At 39.4% G+C, this 23,934-nt stretch overlaps 2 protein-coding genes across 17 annotated transcripts in view; both read left to right on the forward strand.

Annotated features, from left to right (window-relative positions):
• The window catches only part of LOC119766818, a 135,324-nt gene extending 123,795 nt beyond the window's left edge, over nucleotides 1-11,529 (forward strand). The window contains exon 3 of the mRNA XM_038252781.1: nucleotides 11,407-11,529. Within this exon, the coding sequence (XP_038108709.1) occupies nucleotides 11,407-11,433 (27 nt within the window). The 3' untranslated portion in view covers nucleotides 11,434-11,529. The remainder of the gene's footprint in view (nucleotides 1-11,406) is intronic.
• Nucleotides 1-23,934, forward strand: part of LOC6042640 (MAP/microtubule affinity-regulating kinase 3) — a 111,801-nt gene that overhangs the window by 27,475 nt on the left and 60,392 nt on the right. For 15 of the 16 annotated variants that reach the window (XM_038252763.1, XM_038252765.1, XM_038252769.1 and 12 more), the window contains exons 2-3: nucleotides 2,863-4,061; nucleotides 18,247-18,459. In XM_038252763.1, coding sequence (XP_038108691.1) covers nucleotides 2,958-4,061; nucleotides 18,247-18,459 — 1,317 coding nt within the window. In that variant the 5' untranslated portion in view covers nucleotides 2,863-2,957. Of the gene's footprint in view, nucleotides 1-2,862; nucleotides 4,062-12,093; nucleotides 12,451-18,246; nucleotides 18,460-23,934 lie in introns of those variants that run through there. The other variant, XM_038252779.1, reaches the window with a different exon arrangement.

Raw genomic sequence — 23,934 nt, forward strand, 5'->3', positions numbered from 1 at the left:
AGTGCGACAAAAGGCCAAAGGGATTTCAGGCCAGGAAAGTCAGAATGCGTTTGTCGCACGTACAAGCTAGACTACCGTAAACATTTGTAATTATAACTCGGGACTCCAGCAACCAACTTCAACCAAACTTTGGGACAATGCACGGAATGGTGAGCCAAACAAAACGTGTTTGTTATTGTTTACATTGCGTGCTCTCGTTTTTGAATATTCAAAGTCAAACATTAAAACGCGTTTTTCTCGGAACGTCAAAATGGCGGGTGCGACATGATAGCACGACGACGTCGATGTGTCATGCAACCAGTGCGAACTGTTCCACTTGTCGCGCGACAAAGAAGCCGTTCCAAACCTTGGCGTGCAAACGTATCACAGTGAAATTAAATTCTTTCGACTTTCGCGCGAAGAGTTGACATTTGATTGAGCTATAAAAACAAACCGAAGAGGGTTCCTCCAGGCCTACATCAGCACTTCGCATCAATTCCTACCATGACGTGTATCGCTCCACGGAGTTTAAAAGCACCGTTAAGTGTCACCTCAATAGCGCGTTCGCGCGCTACACCGAAATGACATCATCACCATTCACCGTTCGGGTATCGATGTTGTTGGCGTTTTATTTCGTTTATTGTGCCATTTGGCGGCTTCGTTTTTTTTTCTCGCTCTCCTTCGCATTGCATCTTATTGCGGTCGTCGAAGGCAAGTGCATGGGCAAAGAAAAAAACGTGTTGTAGTTTTCGCTGACCATGTTTTTTTTCGCGTGCTTGCTTTTACTGCAAACTATTTTCCAACGTGTTTGACCACTTGAAAGCCACTCTCAGGCGCTGCCCAAAAAGATTCGATTTAATGGCCGCCCGGGAGGTTTGTGTGTGTGTGTGTGTTTGCAAAGTGCATCAACTCCGGCAAGTGCGGTCGACTGAAGCGCAGATGTAAAATGATTTGCGCTGGAAGATGATCGAGGTTATGCGCGAAACAAGGTCGAACCGCATCGAGGTCATGGCAGTGAATAGTTTTTTGTAGTTGAAGCAGCTAGCAAGCCATCTACTTCCAATTGTTTTGAACTATCGATTTCTGGCACTAAAACGAAATTCGAGCAGTTTCGAGCAGCTGCTCGAATTTCGATTTAATCAATTTTAATGATCCTGCTTAATGTTAGCAACGACCTTCTATAATTAGGAATGCCATATTTGAAGTCTACTACTAGAAACGCTGCTCGAATTAAAAACTAACTCTGTTTAAAGATGGTTTGGCCTTCCTCTTTAGCTAATACCACCTTAACCACAGCTACCATCATCTTAATTGCAAATTGAAGTCATAATACGTGTGTGTGCCTGTGGTTTATTATTTCCATGATCTGACCCCGACCATCCGGCCGTGCACTTTCAAAAGCTGGTTCCTTTCAAATCCGCGCGCGCGTCAACATTGCGCGAAAACCTTATGATCGCGGCGGCGGATCGAATCACAATTAGCGTTGCGAATCAAGAAACGCCAACCAAAGACAAAACAAACCCGCTGCAGCAACTTGCAGCTGCTGCAAGTTGTAGATCGCCGAGGAGTTGTTGCAGCGCGGGTCGTTGCAAGGTCGCCGTTTCTTCACAGCGTTTCTTAGCGGGTTCCTCCATGTATTCTTCAAATTACTGCGCACACACATACGCGCGCGAACTGTTGTGGAACTCAACCATGTTGGAGAGGAATTCAGCCCCACACGCGCGCGCTCTCGGGGCAGCTGGAACAAAACCTGTTTTGCAGGTTTTTGAGCAGCAATCCGGCCGCGGTGGAGGAGGTGGAATTGTGCTGGGTTTTGTTGTTGATGTTTTCCTTCTTTATTTCTCGATTTCTATCATTGGCATTCTGTATAGAGAACGTGGCGAGCGTTTTTTTACGACTTGTGTGTAGAGTTCTGCTGGTAAGAATTCATTCATAATGGAAATGAGCAGACGGACCACTTTCCATGTCGTTTCGGGAAGTTTGGAGAGTTTATTATCACGTCTGGATTGAGTTTCAAATTTTGTTTGTTTCAGTTGTAAGTAAAAAGTTACTCACTTCGTCAATACGTCCAATACAATGATTTGTGATGATTCATTCTCTTAAAACCGCAATAAACACAAATTTGATGAGTCATTTCGCTTACAAATTGCATTTAAAACAAATACAGCGTTTTCCTCGCGTAAAACGCCCATCCTAAGCCGATTCGAGCAGTTTCGAGCAGCTGCTCGAATCACTCGGAAAAAGCTACTAATGTTCACAAGCTCAATTTACGTTCTTATCTGATGAGTAGAACCTAATTAGACGCTACGATTAGTTGCGCACCGGTCAAACCTGTTGCTGTTCCCGTACGATACAGCACGTGTCACCGCGATGAATCATCGCGGTGCTCGTTCTGACTAGCAGTTAAGCGATATCAAGATCAACCGAGACAAAGGCACTTTGTAATGGGGAGGGTTCTCATTCGATGTGATGGGTAGGGAGTACGTTTACCGAAAACTGTTTATCTACTATCAAACTATCTCCGGTCATGTTTCGGAATGTACCGTACGGAATCGACACTCGACTTCAGACTAGCGAAAACCTACTTTTCCCCATAGCTATAGGACGCCAGCAAGTGTTTCCCGTCATTTATATAAATGGCACAAGACAACCAACGACTACACGCGAGAATGAAATGCATGTTGATTCCGTGACCGACATTCGTACGACTTCCCTGAAGCGACCTGTAACTGCTACTACCGTATGCAGGCTTGACCTTTATTTTTTGCAAAACAAAAAAAAAACTGCACGTGGAAAGATTGCCCCCGCGGAGAATCGAGTGTGTGTCCATCAGTGTGAAGTTGTTGTTCCGTGTATCACAATCGACACAAACTGTGTTCGCAGGTCAAGGTCGCGGCATGTGCCGAAGCAGCTAGTACGTCCCACGTGACCTCGCTTCCCCCCCTTCCCGGTGCCACGGGAAGCGGCGGAACTGTAGCATGTACGAGGTGGCAACCCTCGCGGGCAACAAACTAGACGCGGCGTACGCCATCAAGAGCTTGTCCAGTATCATGGGGCAGATTTCGAGCACCCCGACGGGGACCAACAATAACCACCACCACGCGGCGGTCGGGCGAAACGGGAAGAAGATCTACCACCGGCACTCGTCGGTGCAGCCGGCGCTGGCAAACATCAAACTGCTCAAGAAGGAGAACTCGTTCAGCGGGAAGGAGCACCACATCAAGGATCCGCTGCACAAGGCTCGGACGGAGAGTAAAAACATCGATCAGCTGTTGCTGAGCAACGGGGCGGCGGCCCCGCCCGTCAGTACCGCGACCACGCTGAGTAACGACCTGAACCTCAGCCGGGACGGAACCAAAGACTCCTGTGCCGTGTTCAGCTCGACGAGCAGCAAAGAGTTCTTCAAATCGGGCGAAGCCTACCACAAGACTGACGGTTGTTACTACAAAACGTTGGACAACGGTTACCACAAGTTACCTTCCGATTCGTACCACAAGATGACCGAGGGGTGCTACGTCAAGCTGCCCGACGGCAGCTTCCGAAGGTTAGACGACAAGGTACACTCCCTAGATGCCAACACCGTGCTCGGCGCTTCCACCGGCGAGAAACGGTCCACCGGATCCGCAGCGGATCACTCCACCACCGGCCGGAACGACGACTCCGGCGTCCAGTACCGGGTCAAGAACCCGATGATGAAGTTTCTCAAGCGCTCCAAGTCCCACACCCCCGCCACGATAGCCCAGCTCCAGAAGGAGAAGGAAAAGAACCGACTCAGTACAATCCAATCGCCGGCCGTGGACGCTGGTCGTCCGCCCGTATCCCACCAGCAACAGCAGCAGGTTCTGCCGTCGCACCAGCATCACCACTCGCACCATCACCAGCAGGACGGCGCCGCACCAGCGACGAAATCATCCCAGCATTCCAGCAGCAGTAGTCATAGTCAGCAGCCGGCGCCGAACCAGAACCGTCGCGTCATGGTCACCATGATCGACGGCGGGCTGCCGGTGGTCGCCAAAAGCAAACCCATCCACGATAAACCAAAAAGTGCCAAAGCCCGCGCCCAGGATGCCAGTAGAGATAAGGTAATGGGGGAGTGTGATGACTGGGGAGGGTTTTTACAAATTTACTATGACAATTTCAGGATTTTAACAGTGTTTAAAATGTTATCGAAATATTTTTGTTTCAAAATTGCATCTTTAAAATCGCTGTAACTTTTGACCCTTCATTTTTCAAAAACAAAAAGTTTGTTTTTTAGAGCTCTTAAAAGCTCACAACATCATTTTTCTCTAAAATTTAACCATGAATTGATACGTTAAAAAAATGATTTTTGAGGGTTTGCTCTGATGCTATTGACAAATTAGTCGTAGAAGGTGTAGATTGCGAAATAAAATGTTGGTGTCTTCGACAAAGATGCTTGGATTGGCATGCCCAACATAATTGTCGAAGAAATAAAAAATCCCATTGATCGCACAAAAATCTGTGGTAGAAAAATATCCACCGGTAGATGCTTTGGTGGATTTTTGACAGTTCGAATTATTTCAAGAAAATCCACCGCGGTTAACCAAATCAAATTAACAAAAGCCCTCATAACTTTGCAACTATTTGAGCAAAAGACTTTCTACAGGTTGCATTTTATAGAAAATTGTCCAAAGAATTCGATAAAAATAAAATTTTAACCCTTAAATGCCCACTAATATTATATTTTAACGTTTTAAGTATTAAAATTCAGCTTTGTCCAAATCCTTATATTTTTATTTGTTTTATTTAATCACCGTCGTGTTCCCAGGACAATTTTGCATAATAATCAATGTAGACCTCAAACTAAAATGAACTATTGGCGAGATATAGCGATTTTACTGGAAAAAAGCTTGATTTTGCGCTGCACTCTGTCCTTTGAATTCAAATCCGAAATAAGTTTCTCACACATAAAATCCGAACTATGCGGGATTCATCCCTTTTTGTTGAAAAGTACGCCATGTACACCGAGTACTGCGCAAAATCAAACTTTTTTCAGTAAAAACGGTGTATTTCGCCGATAGTTCATTTTAGTTTGAGGTCTACATTGATTATTCTGTAAAACTGTCCGGGGAACACGATGGCAATAAAATAAAACAAATAAAAATATAAGGAATTGGTCAAAACTGAATTTAATTTACTTAAAACACTAAAATATAATATTAGTTAGAACTTATGGGAAATCGGACGATCTTTCCGGTAAAAATATTTACGAGACTGAAAAACCAAGTCTGTCATATAGAAATTGTCAAAAAACATAAAAACCCGATTTTTCAACATTTTTATTATTAAAACCGCTGTATCTTCCCAAGGATTGGACTTAGAACAATGGTCAATATGGAGACTTTTATGTAAAATTGTCTGGGGAATCGAATGCCACTACCGGTTTTTAAAAATTTTGACGTTTAGACCACTTTTCAAAAAAAACTGTTTTAGTAAATGATTTTTGTATTTTTTTAGGAGAGACATACCATCCTGCATTTTTCGTCAGTCTTTTGGTAACATTTTAGGCTATTCTCTCAAAAATTTTGAGCGAAAAAAAATCGTGACATCACCTTTAAATTTAAGTTTTATACTTAAAAATCAAAAAATCTCATAAATGTGGCGTGTATTTTTGTTTCAGTGTATTTTTTTCAGAAAGCCCGTCCAATTTCCTACAAGTTTGTCTTTGACCACTTTTTGATACGACGCAACGGCTTCGAGATAAAGTAATTTTTAAATTACAAAATACAAAAATATTTAAATACCTTACGTCCTTCTCAAATGTTGTTTTCGAGTACTATTGGCTCCATATACACAAAAATGGCTTATATAGGCCTAGGATAACATGTCTACAAAGTTTCATTGAAATCGGAGAGGGTCGGGTACAAAAGTACCAGAAAAATTCCTGATTTAAGCTGGAATTGCTCAAATAAGATTCATTTATTTGGATAATAAGATATTTTTTTAAATGTGTTTTTTATTTATTTGATTAACAATGAAAAATATATTTTAAAAAATCAATCAGGCATCATTATAATTTATTTAAACGAAATTTGGATTCAAATCTTCTTTACAAAAATAACAATTCTTACGTTATTGTGCACTTTTATGCAAATATCTTCTTCGAATTTCTTCAAACGATTGATGCTTATTTTAAAAAATATTTTTTTGGCTGAATTTCTTGACTCGTTTTGAGACATTTTTCAATAATTCAAAAATATTTGCTGCGAACTTTGTTATGTGTACAATTAATTTGCTTTCTAAGCTTTTTCCTAAATTTTTTCTAGTTTTCTGAAAACTACATTATTTTTTGCTTACTCATTTATTTAAAAAATCAATTTGAATAAAATACCTCAAAACAGAAAAAACTAAAATTTTTTAGTAAACACATTCAAAATAGTATGAAATCAATAGTAGAATTATTCTGTACAACAATCCAGATTTTTTTTATCGTGTGTTTTAATTTTACGAAATTGATAATTATATTTGCTTCTTCCAGGTTTCAGTTTAATCCTAAAAACATCAATATAGAAATGATAAAAATTTAATTCAAACATAAGGCGTCATCCATAAAGTATGTCACGCTCTAGGGGGGAAGGGGCGGTCTGAGCAAGTGTGACATTGCATGTTATAAGTATAGGAAAAGCGTGACAAAGGGGGGGAGGGTGGGGTAAATTTTGGCCGATTTTAGCGTGACGTACTTTATGGATGAAGCCCAAAGATTTTTTTAATTTTAAACAAAAACATTGCTAAAGCAAAAAAAAATCTTAATTCTTTCATTTAATTTTTAGTTAAAATATGTAAAAATTTGATCTAAAGCTTATTTTGTAAAATAAAGATTCTAAATTTATTTTTCGAATGTTTCATTAACAGCCTTAAAGGCCAGTCATAGAATTATTTTGAAATGCCGTCGCGGGCCGGACGTTGGGCAGGCCTGTTCTATAAAATGCAGCCTGTAGAAAGTCTTTCGCAAAAAAGTTGAAAAGTTATGATAAAAAGAAAAAAATGTTTTTAGAAAATCGTCAAAAAAGAGGGCAGTGCCAAAAATAGAAGGATGGTCCAATCAGCACCAAACTTGGGATTCCTGTTAACTATCGATATATGAACGTTCCCTCCAAGTTAGGTCCAAATCGGTGAAGGTCGAGTCCAAAAGTGTACTCAGTTGGCCTGGAATGACCCATATAGATATCAAATGATTCGAAAATGCATTTTCACTGTTTTTAAATTTTTTGAATGAAATTCTTAAATTTTTACAAAATGCTGTATTTTTTCGAAAGCATTAAAATTTTTATAATTTAAATTAATTTGAGTTTTTTTCGGAACATTACAGTATTATTACAGTAATTTTAATAAATATTTCCAAAATATTAAAACACTGAAAAAGCATTCAAAATTCCGCTTCTTTTGATATCCATGTAGCAAATTATGAAAATTTGAGTATTCAAAAAATACGGTGTTTAGTGAAAATTTAAGTTTTTTTACAAAAAAATCTAACAAAATTGAAAAAAAGCATACAACATTTCGCTTTGTTTGATGCCCATATTGTTAATTATGAAAATATTTTTTTTTTGGTATTTATGCTTTGAAACTGAAATATTATATGTTCTTAGTGAAAGCATTGAAACTTTAACATGATATTGATTCATTAGGTCAATTTTAGAAAGAACTTAAAAATGAGCTATTGTCCGTTATCTTCGATAAGATTATCGCCGAAGAAGAATTATCGAAATAACGATAACGATAGATTATCATTATCGTCCCGACGCTAACGATTACCATTATCGCTATCGTTAGACGGTAATATTATCGACGATAATTCTATCGATTTGCAACCTTGGTTTCAAAATTTCAGTTAAAAACGAGTTGTAATATGCAATTAACACCTGGACAGTTGTGTTATAAATATTACAACCAATAGTTTTAAAAAAGTTTCAACGAAAACATATTTAAAACTGACAATACTGTCATCCTAAATGTTGGCACGCCTCAAGTTCGTCGTAACTTTCACTAGAAGGAAAAAAAAGAGTATCCAAACAACCTCTCTAAATTTCCCTGATGCCTCGTTGAGCTCTTGGCCAGAGTACCTGCCCAGCGTAGCCCATTCCTGGGAACCACCACTCCGCGCTGACTCCGCGCGTCAAAAGTAAGCCAAATAAACATTTTATAAATGAGTTTTTAAAACGGCCGCCGCGCTGTCATCATCAACCGCGCACGCGGGGTGAAATTTGCCCTGCGGCCAAAAAGTGGTGGTCGCCCCGAGTGTTGCCTTTTGCGAAAACCGCCAAAATTTGCACCTCCCTAAAAGGTCGTTAGCGGAAAGTCTCCGAAATCGATTCCAAGCAAGCTGTGTGGACACGACACGTGCTTCCTGGAAGTAACCCGGGCTTGATTAGTCCCGGTGGGACCGTGCCCAGAAATTGCCATTTAAATTCTCGATGAAGGTCTGCTCTGACAGGCTGCCTGCCGGCGAAAGTCCAAGTCCACATTGTTGGAAGCTTCGTGTGTCGGCACCAGAAGGATGAAGATGAACGGCCGTCTGGAGACCCTGTGAGATCCTTGTGTTTCAGCGCCGGAGAGCGGCTCGGTCATGAAATAGAAATTTCAATTTTCTTCGGACTAAGTGATGAAAAATCTGTTTAAATTTCGTAGAAATTGTAAATCGAACGATTTTCAAAACGAGTAATTTTTCTAAAAAAAATCGATTCAGAGTTTGTTACAATATTGTCAATTTTACTGTGTAGCACTAAACCATGACGGAGCCACACCCCGTGGTAGAAAGCATCATCCAGCATGATTCACGGCACAACCGGGCAGGTCCAGACACTTGCCAAGAAGGATGGAGAGGGCACACGTGAGCGTATTCTTGCTCGTGTGAGCGACGGCTGGGGCCCGCGCGTGGTTGATGCAGAATGTAAAAATGATGGTGGTCGTCCCGGGTTCTGGCTAATCATTGAGTATATATTTTTTGTGCAATTTAATACATCAATACATCATGTTACTGGCGGAGAAAGTAGAGAGCAAAAAAAAATATTTAAAAAAAAACGTGGCAAGCATTAAGCATTCTTATTTTTTAAAAACAAAAATAAAAAGATTAGGCAGGTAGCAAAATTTTCATATCGCGCGAATTAATTTTTGAAAAATATGTTCAATTTATTGTAAACATTATGATACCTTGGAAACACAAATTTGTATGACTGAACTATTGATGAAAAATTGTTTTTTTGTCAAAAAGAAATTACAAACAAAATTTCAGCCAATCAAGCTGGTACAAATATTTTTAAAAGTTTTTGTCAGACCCCCTTCAAAATTGGCCCCAAAAATCAGGGGGCAAAAAAAATATTTTTACAATAAACTTCAACATTTCAATGAAAATTCAAGTGCAACCAGCTGAAATCAAATTAAAATACATTCTCCTGCGTTTAAAATCATTTTTAGCATGTTTGGGTTTATTAAAAAATCATAAGATTTTTTGAAAATTTTCGATGCAAAATCTTTTTTTTCGATACAATTTTTGTTTTTGTGAGATCTTAGATTTTTTGAAAACTAATGATTGCAAAACAACTCAATTAGTGTAAAATGCATTTTAAAACACTTTTTTCATTTAAATGTGAAGATTATGGCTTGTTATTTAAATTTTTATATTTTTTTTATTTTTTTGCCCCCTCGACCTCGGCCAGGGCCGAGGACAAAACTTTTTTAATATTTGCATCGGCCTTAATAACAACCAAAAACTTCAAAGAATTGACAAATCTTTGCAAGAATCGCTCTCTTCAATGTTTTTCGAAAAAAAAAACCTTCATTTGAAGTTATGAACACCTCCGTCGGATTATGAGTTGATCCTAACGACGAAACCCGTGTGCTATCGTGCCAGTCTCGGTTAGTCTCTCAAGTTTGCTGCACAGCAGCGTCACATGTCAGTAAACAGAGCCTGCACACTTGGCTTTAACTGGTGCGACCAAAACACAAACAACTCATTCATCACGACGGTTGGAGACGACCTTGTCTTCTTCACGTTTTGAAAGCATAACTATACCGGTTTGATCTTAGTTTAGGTTCGTCTTAGACGGATTGCAACTAGATGGTATCAACTCGAAAGACCTCGTATGGACAGTATGCGTTAGCGTCAATAAATGACAAGTTTCCCTACGAGTTCCCCCGGAGTTCGAGGGGGTAGACACGCGAAAAAATAAAATCGACTGGATGATAATTTTCGAGTGCTCTTTTATCAGTTAACGACTGCGGGGTGGTCTTGGTGAGCGCGCGCGTAATCGATAGCGCAATTTCATATTGATAAGCAGCGCCGCACACAGCGGAGCGGAGGAGGTGCTCGCGGTTACGGCACGGCACTTGGATATGATCAGTTCGAGGTGCGCCCCTGGCGAACGCGAAAGTGCCCCCTCGTCGTCGCGAAGCGTTTACGGAGTTTGACGCGGGAATCGGGTAGTCGTCGCAAGTCGTAGATTTGTGGTGCCGCCTTTGTTTACCTTTTTGAGTGTGGCCGCGTTGACGTCAGAGATCATGGAAGGTAGCCGAAACCGTCCATTCATTACACGGGGTGTTGTCTTACCTTAAAGATCTTGGCGCAACTGGCTGCGTGCGTACGTGTCTGTGGGGCTTTCTGTGTGTTCGTTACCAATACTAGGTCGTGACTAGCCGTAGAGAAGAGCGCTACTTAGAAGATAACAACCTGTGTATGTCTGCGTTTTCCCCGTGAATCGCGTTCGCACAGGTGGATGAGATCACACTCGGTGTGTACTGTAGACACCTTTCGTCGATTCGATACGGTTGGTCGATGGAGCGCTGAGTTGCGTACGCGTACGTGTGTGTCTGTGTGTATGTGTGTGTGTGCTAATAATTTTAATTTGAATGGAAAACATTTAATTGTTCGAGCTGTTGAGCGCGGAATCACATGACGTTTGTCCCTGTGCTCCGATTTGGAGGTTGCCCGGCTCTCTGAACACGCGACGGTGTCGAGGGTACTTTGGGATGAGTCCGCGCAGTGCAATTAAGTAGTCCAGCAAGTCCGGATCTGCCGAAAGGGTTCGGCCGGAAAGTGCATTCTAGCTTTGAACTACGCGAGCAACCTGCTGCCGGGCGTTCGTACAGCAGTGTAACACGCGATGTAATCTTATCTTTGGTGAAGGACTGTGTTGCAGCAGCAACGAGTAGATAAGATATCGTCGACAGGTCGTGCCTAGCATTTGTTGATGCAAGTACCGACGAGGTCCGCCAGGATCTCCGCTTAACGCTCCTATGTGTTCGTCCAACTATGTGTGTTTGTGCCTGTGTCCTTTGTACTCATCGTCCACAACGCTTGGAAGCATCCGGTGAAGGACATCAAAGTGTCACGACGCGTCCAGAACCCCAGCAGAACGTCACAACGTCGCGTGACAGCGTTTATCTAATCAAGCCGTTTTGTTGATCTTCCAGCTGCCGATCGTCGTTGCCATGTGTTGAAGTGAAAGTGAAGACTGTATAGGTTTGACTCGGTGACAGTGTGTTTGTGAACTCTGTTTTGAACTCAAAAAGTGACCAAGTGACCATGGCTTCGAAGGAGTTTGAGCGCGGTGAGCCGAATCGGCGCAGCATCCGGCTTAAGCCGAACAAGCTGGAAGTGGTGACCTTGGGCGAGCTTCCGCCGCTGAGCTCACCCCAACCGACGCGCGTAATCGTGCGGAACCTTCGCAACGAACAGCAGCACAGCAACAACCATCCCCAGGTCGACATCCGCGACGGGTACAGCCTTAAGCTTAGTGACATTACCGGATCGTCGGCTTCCTCCTCGTCCGGTTCAGCGACAGTCGTCCCCGAGGACCAATCCCTGTCCGTGCTCCAAACGCTCGAACGCCAAATCAACACCATGGAGTTCGATACCCGCATGAAGCAGGAACGCTCCGCCGAACCGCTGGAACCCAAAAAGGAACGTCCCGTCCACTACGGCGAACTCCCCAGCCTCCTCAACACCGGCCTCAGCGACGTCGCCGGCAACGGCTTCGGCTACATGGACAAAGCGGGCAGCGACAGCGACGAAAACCTCAACCCATCTTCCTTCAAACGCGGCGAAGACTCCCGCAGCTCCACCGGCGGAGCCATCGGCTCCTCCTCCACGTACGCCCGCAAGCTCAAAACGACCCGCACGGTCAACCGCACCGTGTCCGATTCCAAAACGCCGAAAACACCGCCAAACTCCTCCGCCAGAAGAAACCCCCGGCTCCGCGACCGCCGATGATCATCCCGACCACGTCGCCACCCCAAATCACCAAACTAATCCCCAAGGACGCCCAGCAGCGTCCCATACCATCAACCAACTCATCGGCAAGCTCGATGGCTTCCTCGACGGGAAGCTCGTCGATAGCTGCCGCAGCGACCTCCTCCGCGAAGCCACCGGTTCCGAGTAGCGGCGTCAAGAACGCCACCGAACGGAAGATCAGTTCCGAGATACTGAAGCACGTTGTTGGGCCGCAGAAAGCGCAGGTAACCGCAGCGAAAATTGGCAGACGGAGTTCACGATAAGGTTTCAGCCGATAAGGTTTGATTGACTTGGGAATGCTTTTCTTGTTTTGGTATAGGGGTAGTTGGATTATGACCTGGACGTGTGAACTGAGTGATTGATGGGCGGGTTCAGGGTTTTCTTGGGCGGTGTCTGGTTGAGTGACTTTAAAGATGTTGGTATTGCAAAGGGTCATCAACTTTTTGGGCAATATCTTTTGGACTGATCAGATTTAGTCCTTTTTAAAAAAGATTACAAAAACGTGAATTTTGTAACTCGATCTTGACATTGAAAGTTGTTTTGTTTATGTTCCGTTCACTTCAAAAGTTTCTCCATTCTAAATCACCCGACACAGCTATCCGAACTACGTTCCAACTATTAGAGTGTTGAAAGCAGTTTTAGTGCTGCAGCAGCAGTAATAGCACCAACCTAGTACGTAACTATATAGTCCCAATCTGTCCATGACGTCTTCTTAGATGCTAACAAAATAAGCGCGGGGTGGTTATTGGGTTTGGGGGATAGAGCGGGGCCAGCACTTAAACGATGATGCTCCGTTTACGACTTTACTAAGGATAGCCGTTTGGCGCCAGTCAGTAGAAGAGCATTTTGCCGATTCCGAATTTGTTTACGTTCTGGTATGTCTGTGGAGGGTGCAAATTTCGGCTCGAAATCTGAATCATCTGTGTAAACACAGCGAACTTGGATCTGCACAGAGTGGTGGTTACGGCTTGTTTGCTCTAATAATAACTGGGGCCCTTTTACTCTTCTCCAAAGACCGTCGGCGTCCTCAAGTACATACTTCAGTGATTAACCGCACATGTCCCGCGCTCGTTCAAAGACTACAAGGTATCTGTGTTTACTATTTGTCCGACCCCTTTCTCTCTGCTACGCAGTGAATCACGATGGAAAACTACTACTCGGCAGTGTAGCTGTTGTTGTTGTTGTTGACATTCCCTTGAAGTTGATCTAGTTGAACAGTTACAGAGTGTCCCTTTCGGGTGATAAAATATGCATTATCAAACAAACAAGCTAGACCAATCATCCATCTGTCCACACCCTAGGACTGTATCATTACCAGCCAAAGTTGGGGCGGGAGCTGGCGACCTCTGTTATCAGCTGGAAACAATCAACAGGCGATATCTAATCCGGACTGACCGAAAATAAAAAGGAAGAAGCACTCAACTTGATTTGCTACGAATACTTTTACGACCCACGCGGGGATTCCGTTATTAATAGTCCGACCCAATAAATATCATCTTTTCGATGTCATTATGGTTCCATTATCGTTGATTCATGCTGCGTCGTCGCAGTCTTTATCGATTCCGTGAAATTAAACGCTGTTACTAGTGGTGGGTGCTGGATCCTAAGTAACGAACCATGGATTTACTCGTGTAATCCGGGGCCACTCTCAATTTGATACCTGATGCTCCGTAGCAACCGTAAACGGGGAGTAGTGTTGGGTACATTGTGTGAAATTTGTGATAAAGTAATTAAGATCAACTTTATCTGCCGGTATAAAGGGGGCAGGTTGCTACTGCCACTCTGCGGGATACACAAAGTTGGTGAAAATCTGCCAGCTTACAGACACGCATACAGGACTGGTATCTAGATAACGGAGCCATGTGTTTGCTCACGAGGCATCGTATCGTAACCCTTTGCTGTTTTCGAGTTGACTTTTTCATTTTCAGGGATTTTTTTTGGCTAACTTGAATGCATGCTAAATCCCATATGAAAGGTGGTCCGGAGGAACAACAAAGGACTCTTACGATGTTAATATCGAATATTTAAATAGGTAGAAATTAGAGAGATGGTACGTAAATATTCTCAAATCTCTATCGCTTGAAACAATTGCCTGATCGATTTGTTATCTTGGGCTAAATTGTAGGTATTGAGGAGGACTATTCAGGAAATAATAGGCACACGGAAAAAATCTCGATTTCAAGAATAACTTTTATTTTTTAATACGTCCAAATATTTTGCTGCCGAGTTATTAGTTTGTTTTCATTTAAAAAAAAAATATATATGACCTTTAAAAAAAATCTATTTTTTTCCAAAGAATGAGATTTTTTTTTAATTTTGTCTAAGGGACCATACTTAAACCACGTGAAATATAAAGAAATCTATATAACAATAATCTATCGTTATCGATATCGTTATTTCGATAATTCTATTTTAAAATCTTTTTAAAATCAATTCATTCAACCATACCATAATAGATTTTCAATGGTTTCCCTAAGAATATATTTTTTGAAAATGTAGTAAGTTTCAAAAAATAAATAAGTACTCAAATTTGTTCACAAAATACCGTATTTTTTTCGAAAATACTCAAATTTACATAATGTGTAATATGGATGTCAAACGAATTGAAATTTTGTATGTTTTTTATTCAATTTATAAGAGATTTTTTCAATGCTTAAATTTTCACAGATTACATGATTATTTTACATGATTTGCAATATGGGTATCAAATGAAGCGAAATTTTGCATGCTTCATGCATACATTTCAATTTGTATATGCTTCATACACTTTTTTTTTTCGTTTGATACCCATATTGCAAACTTTGAAAATTTGAGTATTTTCGAAAAATTATGGTAATTTGTAAAAATTTAAGTATTTCCGAAAAAACTCTAATAAAGTGAAACATCATAATGAATTTCAACTCTTTTGTGAAAATTTTAGTATTTAAAAAAAATCCAATAAAGTGAAAATCTTACTAAATTTCACTTCGTTTATTGCATATTTTGAATATTTGAGTATTTTCGAAAAAATATGGTAATTTGTGGAATTTTTTGGATTTTCAAAAAAAATACTTTAATAAAGTAAAAAAGTATACAAAATTTCGCTTCGTTTGATATCCATATTGCATATTTTAAAAATAGAGTATTTAAAAAAATACGGTAATTTGTGAAAAATTAGTATTTGAAAACAACTCTAATAAAGTGAAAGCAATGTTTGAAAAAAAAACTTTGGGTAATTCTCTACCAACTCACACAAAATCGGGAAAAGTTGCCCCGACCCCCCCCTTCGATTTGCGTGAAACTTTGTTCTAAGGAGTAACTTTTGTCCCTGATCACGAATCCGAGGTCCGTTTTTTGATATCTCGTGACGGAGGGTCGGTACGACTCTTTCAATTTTTTGATCATGCGAAAAAAGAGGTGTTTTCAATTATTTGCAGCCTCAAACGGTGATGAGATAGAAATTTGGTGTCAAAGGGACTTTAATGTGAAATAAGACGCCCGATATGATGGCGTACTCAGAATTCCAAAAAAAAAAAACGTATTTTTCATCGAGAAAAACACTAACAATGTTTTAAAAACTCTGCCATTTTCCGTTACTTGACTGTAAATTTTTTTTGGAACATGTCATTTTATGGGAAATTTAATGTACTTTTCGAATCTACATTGACGTTATTTTTTAGAGTGTAACAATGTTCTACAAAGTTGTGCAACAGACAATAACAAAAATTTTAATATATAGACAAAAAAAAACTTTTTTTTCGTAAAATCGCGATAACTCGTGATGTTTATATGCAAACCCTTATAAACATCACGAGTTATCGCGATTCTACGAAAAAAAAGTTTTGAAAAAGTTACTTTTTGCGTTTCTCTTTGTTTCGTCGTCCGTGTCTGTCGCGGGTGACTATGAACGGCCATGATCAACGACGATCAACATTTTCAAAACTTTTTTTGCGTAATATCGCAATAACTCGTGATGTTTATAAGCAAATCCCTTATGTCTATATATTATTTTTTTTTGTAATTGTCTGTTCTACAACTTTGTAGAACATTGTTACACTCTAAAAAATAACCCAGCAAAGTTAGAAAAAAACGAAGTTTTAAAATGAAAAATTTTGTTCTAAATGAAAAATTACCGTTTCGAGTCAATGTCGATTCGAAAAGTACATTAAATTAACCTTAAAATGACATGTTCCAAATTTTTTTACAGTCGAGTAACGGAAAATGGCAGAGTTTTTAAAACTTTTTTTGTGTTTTTCTCGATGAAAAATACGTTTTTTTGGAATTCTGAGTACGCCATCAAATCGGGTGTCTAATTTTACATAAGTCCGTTTGACACCAAATTTCTATGTCATCACCGTTTCAGGCTGCAAATTATTGAAAACACCTCTTTTTTCGCATAATCAAAAAATGAAGGGGTCGTACCGACCCTCCGTCACGAGATATCAAAAACGGACCTCGGATTCGTGATCAGGAACAAAAGTTATTTCACGCAAATCGAAGAGGGGTTTTCCCGATTTCGTGTGAGTTGGTAGAGAATTACCCCTATATAATTTTACATTCCCTTAAGTACTGTCTACTAAGCTATTTACAACAAAATTTGTCTATTTTTCCAATCAAATTGTTGCCGAATTTGGTCCGTAAGTTTGTTAATTTTGGAATAAGAAGACAACAACTTGTTTGACAAGAAAATATACTTAGGTTGATCAGCTTATTACGAGTGCGTGTGTGTTTTCCAATCCAATACCCGCTGACCGGCTGCAAAATTATGGGAAAGTATAATCTGTACCAGACTTTATTTATGCTGATTCCAAAGTTTTATTTAAGAATTGCATAGAACATTGTTTGCCAAATTTCGAGGTTATTGGGCATAGTCCTGCCATGCCTTACAAGGATCAGGAACCAGACAGGCCCTTTATATATCTTTAAACTTCCAGTTGATACTTATTGCGAGAATAATTTATAAAACGAAGATTTATTGGTAGCGCAAATTTACAGAGATTTTGTTTATTACAGATGTTTACTTAATCTAAATCTGTTCTCCTAAATCTAAATAATTCATTGAGAATCTTTATGGACAAAGAATTCAAAAATGGCATTCCGGAAAATGCTTTTCCAGGAAAAAGGTCCAACAACCATCAATCGCTTTTCGCAAGGATGTTGTTGTGTGTTTTCGGTTCTGCTCACGGCCAGAGCTGTTTCGTACACACTTTTCGTTCTAAATATTTACGACCCAGAGTGCATGACGGCACGATGACCAGCAGTGTCCGCCGGAGTTCACGGCTTATTTTACGCTCGCCCGCTATAGTATCGGGCGATTTGCAACGCGCTGAGAAGTGAAAGAATCGACGTCGTCGTGCCGAAATTCATCAACACACATCCCGCGATACTGAAGGCGGGTGTTTAATTATAGCCGGCGGCCAATTACTGGCGGCGCTAAAAATAGTGTACGGTAATCTACGGGTTTTAAATACTGGCCGGCGGCGGCCATTCCATGAGGTGAGGTGTGAAATATGAGGAACGCGTCTGGACGTGCCCGAAGAAGACGCGAGTTGGACACAGGAAGAGACGATACTTGAGAATTTGAGAAAGAAGAGTTTGTGTCGAAATAAGAGAACGAAGGAATGGTTACTCTGTTGCGTCTGAGCGATGTGTACGGAAATACTGCGATTAGTCATAGCTGATGCATGCTTTGGGGAGATATGACGAGAGTTACGAGTTTCAAACATAATTTGAATTGAAAATAATAGATTTTTACTAATATATCAAATATTTTTGGAAAGTTTGTTAAAGTTCATCGTCGATGACCATCGTTGGAAGGTTGAAATGACAGGTAAAGACAGATTTATGAACTCAAGTAACGTTTAGGCTGAAAATAGATCTTTTCCTGAATCGTAAATCGTTGACGGTTGACGTCATTTCAGGAGGCATCTCTTACCTTACCACACAGAATGACACTTACTTTGGGGGCATATTTCTTCAAACCGTTCCACCTACACGCTAAACAACAACGACTAATATTTCTCTTTTTGTCATCCCTCCAGGGTTCACCAAATATGCAGATGCGCGGTACGGGCGCCCGGTGGCGGCCGGCCGAGGAGCACATCGGCAAGTACAAACTGCTGAAGACGATCGGCAAGGGCAACTTCGCGAAGGTGAAGCTGGCGAAGCACGTGCCCACCTCGAAGGAGGTCGCGATCAAGATCATCGACAAGACGCAGCTGAACGCGTCCTCGCTGCAGAAGCTGTACCGGGAGGTGAGTGTTGCGTGTTGCATTGATTTAGAAGAGATATTTGGATTTGATGGACATTCATTAAATGGGCATGTTACTTAATTTATTCGCTGATGTAGTTTTCGAGATACAGCCCTTTTAAGATGTTACATCCGATTTTCAATAAGAAAACCAAAACAATCAATACAATTTTAACATTTCAAAGAATATGCATTTCGAGATAATGATAATGATACTTGAAAGTTATATGAAGCAAAAAACATTATTATCTCGAAATGCATATTCTTTGAAATGCAAAAATTGTATTGATTGTTTTGGTTTTCTTATTGAAAATCGGATGTAACATCTTAAAAGGGCTGTATCTCGAAAACTACATCAGCGAATGTTTTTTTTTTTTTGCACAGAGATGCGCTATGGTGTAAGGAAGCGATAGACCCCAAAATCTCGGATTGCATATTTTTTTCATAATAACGGTATTTTGAGCACCGTGGGCTCTGCATTCCACCAGGATTCTCGTCTTCCAAATTTCCTTTCCTTGACTCCTAGTGTGCAGTGGAGATTGAAGTTGAATTTCTAATATTTCTATAGGGGTAATTCTCCGCCAACACAGCAGTTGCCTCGACACCTCTTCGATTTGCGTGAAACTTTGTCCTAAGGGGTAACTTTTGTCCCTGATCACGAATCCGAGGTCCGTTTTTTGATATCTCGTGACGGAGGGGCGGTACGACCCCTTCCATTTTTGAACATGCGAAAAAAGAGGTGTTTTTCAATAATTTGCAGCCCGTAACGATGATGAGATAGAAATTTGGTGTCAAAGGGACTTTTATGTAAAATTAGACGCCCGATTTGATGGCGTACTCAGAGTTCCGAAAAAACGTATTTTTCATCGAAAAAAACACTATTTTTTTAATTTCTCTGATTTTCCGTTACTCGACTGTAAAAATTTTTGGAACATGTCATTTTATGGGAAATTTAATGTACTTTTCAAATCTACATTGACCCAGAAGGGTCATTTTTTCATTTAGAACAAAAATTTTCATTTTAAAATTTCGTGTTTTTTCTAACTTCTAAGAGTGTAACAATGTTCTACAAAGTTGTAGAGCACACAATTCCAAAAATTTTGATATATAGACATAAGGGGTTTGCTTATAAACATCACGAGTTATCGCGATTTTACGAAAAAAAAGTTTTGAAAAAGTTGGTCGTCATCGATCCTGGCCGTTCATGGTCACCCGCGACAGACACGGACGAAGAAAAAAAGAGAAACGCAAAAAGTAACTTTTTCAAAACGTAAAATCGTGATAACTCGTGATGTTTATAAGCAAACCCCTTATGTCTATATATCAAAATTTTTGTATCAAATTTTTTGTGCTCTACAACTTTGTAGAACATTGTTACACTCTAAAAAATAACCCTGCAAAGTTAGAAAAAACACGAAATTTTAAAATGAAAATTTTTGTTCTAAATGAAAAAATGACCCTTCTGGGTCAATGTAGTTTCGAAAAGTACATTGAATTTCCCATAAAATGACATGTTCCAAAAAATTTTACAGTCAAGTAACGGAAAATGGGAGAATTTTTAAAACTTTTTTTTGTGTTTTTTTCGATGAAAATACGTTTTTTCGGAACTCTGAGTACGCTATCAAATGAGCGTCTAATTTACATAAAAGTCCTTTTGACACCAAATTTCTATCTCATCACCGTTTCAGGCTGCAAATTATTGAAACACCACTTTTTTCGCATGTTCAAAAATGGAAGGGGTCGTACCGCCCCTCCGTCGCGAGATATCAAAAAACGGATTTCGGATTCGTGATCAGGGACAAAAGTTACCCCTTAGGACAAAGTTTCACCCAAATCGAAGAGGGTTCGGGGCAACTTTTCCCGATTTCGTGTGAGTTGGTAGAGAATTACCCATAAACTATACTTTCCCATAATTTCACTGGCGGCCAGCGGGTATTGGAACAACATTGCAAACAGTCGTTTTACTATTCGACTTGGGTGGCTCCTTAGAACCAGACATGCATCGGCACTATGAGCTCTTTCTAACGGCACTCAGCTTGTTCTAGATGGCATTTTCGTTTAAAGCAATGTTATGCTTGTTGCTAGGTAAAAATCTCTTGGTTTTGGCTTGAATAATGTGTAGAAAACATTGGTTCATTGGAAACCCGATTTTAGCTATATTTTCATGCAAATGTTCTCTTAGCTCTCAAGAAGAACTTCTTAAAAGCTCTTTGAGTGCAATTAAGAGTTCTTAACCTATATCTCAGTTGGGTTTCAAAATAATCGCTCAGGGTCTTCGGGAGCCTTGAAGACAAGCGTAATTAGCGTATTCTAATCACTGGCACAACATGCTGGGTATCTTCTACGTGAAATGCCAAGCAAGTTCTTCTAAAAGAGGAGTTAGAGCGGATGCATGTCTGCTTAGAACACTCATCTTTCCAAAAACCAGCCATTTCCAAGCGAAACTTACTTTGGTAAATCGGGGAGAATTTCCTTTGTCCCCTTAAAAAGTAGAGTTGACGAATCACGTCGATGTCTTCGGCAAAGTTGTTCTTTGGAACACGAACTATCTCTAAACCGGTTTAATACCAAAAAAATGACAAAGGCCCAAAATGCATCGATTTTACGGCTTAAGAGCGAGTTTTTCACCGATGTGAAACAGGTCGTATCGAGGTGCTCCGATTTGGATGAAACTTTCAGCGTTTGTTTGTCTATGCATGAGATGAACTCATGCCAAATATGAGCCCTCTACGACAAAGGGAAGTGGGGTAAAACGGGCATTGAAGTTTGAGGTCCAAAACACATGAAAAATCTTAAAATTGCTCGCATTTCCGTAAAACATCATCAATTCCAACTCTCTTAGATGCATTCGAAAGGTCTTTTAAAGCCCTTCAAAATGTGCTATAGACATCCAGGATTGGTTTGACTTTTTTCTCATAGCTTTTGCAAATTACTGTTAAAAATTGATTTTTTGAAACCTTAATAACTTTTGGCAACAGCCTCCAACACCCATACTCCCATAGGTCAAAAGTTAGGGAATTTCATGGACTATAAGCCTACGGTATTAACTTTTTGGCCAATCGCAGTTTTTCTCATAGTTTTTCGATTTTTCTAGAACAAACATTTTACAACGTTAGTTTTTGCCCTGTAGGCCAAGAAGACGGCACTTTTGGCTCAATTTTGACATATTCGAATCCTCGGTCAATTTCACGTAAGTTAGAAGTATTGAGTTGTAATTTTGATTTAAAAATAATTAAATAAAACATTTTTGAAAAAAGAAATAGATCTTATTTACCCTATGATCAATACGTCAAATGCTGTATCAAGTAGGCGAAAACTTGTTTACCCCTAATCTGACAAAATTCTAAATAATATTTTAATTAATTCTAAATGGCATTTTTTCCAATCAAATTCAAAATTCCAACACCTCAATCTAATGTAAAATTTTTTTCAACCTTCATTTATTTATTTAAAAGAGGTTTTGCAATTCGAACCAGTTCCTACAAATCTAGCGAAATATTAGTTGATTTTACTAATTTACCAGCTGACATAATTTTGTCAGTTTTTAACACTCTTTTAGACAGGCTTCGTTCTAAAAATTCGCCCAAGAATCATTTTTCAACCAATTTTTGTTCTTCAAAAAGCATTTGAAAGAAGAACTCTTAAAATTTATGAAATTTATAGGGTTGGAAGTTGCTCTATGTGACTTTGCCAATGTTTGACTTCCTGGGAACACGGGAAAAACAAAACAAATATAAAAAAATAATAGTGGAGGTTTAAAGCCGCTTGTTTTCCCTAAGTCTGTTTTTATTGCAAAGATTTGAAGTGAGTACTTTTTTCGACTGTTTCAACTTTAATTTCATAACTCTTTTAAAACAAAAAGATTAGAAAAATATAGAATATAGTGTGAGAATGCAAAAATAAATAAACATCCAAAATACAAAAGTACCAAAAAAATTGAATTAGGCCGTTGCAAATATTTTTCAAAGTTTATGTCGCCTCCCTTCAAATTTGGTCTGAATAATCAGGAGGGCAACAAAAATATTTTCCAAAAAACTTCTAAATTTCCATTGAAATAGTAGTCTAATCAACTGAAAATAATCTTAAATGCATTTTTCTGCATTGATAATCATATTTAGCATGTTTGGGCTTGTTAAAAAATGTTTAGAATTTTTATGAAATCCCAATGTAAAACACCGCAAAAATTTTATTTTTCGAAAAAAAATAAAAATTTTGTAAATACTTAGATATTTCGGAAATTAATGATGGCAAAACGATTGGACAGGTGTATGATGCATTTTACACCACTTTTTTCATAAAAATGTTGAAACTTTGGCTCGTAATTTAAATTTTTATACTTTTTTTTTAATACATTAAAAAATTAAAATAGCAAAATAGCAGAATACGAAAAAAATACCAAAAATTACAGTAAAAATATTTAAAATATCTAAAATACTTAATTTACTATTTTTTTAATATCAAAATAATTTACAAAATAAAATACTCAAACTATTACTTCAGCCTTTCCTGCTCCTTATTAATGTTTACAATAACAAATCTGAAGTTAAAAAAAATGATTTTTGCAATTCCGTCGTCAAACTACTCACTTTTCCTGTCGTTCTTGAACGACGAAATAGCCTACTTTTCTGTACCAAAAATAACAGAATCGAATAGCAACACTTTTCAAAATAGTTCAAAATAGTCAAATGGGTACTGAAAAGTTGAACTTTTCAGCACTTGTTTCGAAAAGTAACACTTTTCAACATTTTTTTTTATTTTTAAACGATTTATTGACAAAATACATGAAAATTTTACATAAAATTTCACTCAGTGTGTGTTTTTTGGAATTGCAAAAAAAAATTGTATGGAACTCGTTGCAAAACTTGATTTTTCAACACTCTTCGTATTTATCCAACTCGGTGAACCTTGTTGGATAAATGTACGACTCGTGCTGAAAAAATCCTCTTTTTGCAACTTGTTTTCACGTAACAAGGTTGGACATATCAACGACACTGGAATTAATAGGTGACATCCTTACCTTGGTTTCTAGGGTTGATACAAAAAAGATGCAGTGAAAAGTATTATAGATCGTCTTTCCAAGAAAAGAAGAAAGAACTAATCTTATTTTATAAATTCCATACACCAAGCACCAGAAAGTTTTTCTAGTTGCCTCTGACCTTTCTACGAGATGTAATTAAGCCTTGCTAGACGATAATTAGTGATGATTCGCGCACTCTCTCATCACCACCTTCACGTGAGCAAACGCCACGCGACTTAACGTTGGTGAGAACTTGCATCAAATTGTCAAGACGCCACCACCCACTCACGCTAACTTGGCGAGGAAATAAAGTGGATTGTCACGAAAGGATCCTCTCGCTTCCTTATAATTTTTTTATGCATCCTTCGTCCTTAGAGCAGGGCGCTACACGCAAAGGCAGACGACAGTGTGCTGCGACCTTGGAACGTAATAAATCACTCTCGTATGGGGGGAGACAAGAGG

The sequence above is a fragment of the Culex quinquefasciatus genome, chromosome 2, assembly GCF_015732765.1.
Source record: "Culex quinquefasciatus strain JHB chromosome 2, VPISU_Cqui_1.0_pri_paternal, whole genome shotgun sequence".
NCBI lineage: Eukaryota > Metazoa > Arthropoda > Insecta > Diptera > Culicidae > Culex > Culex quinquefasciatus.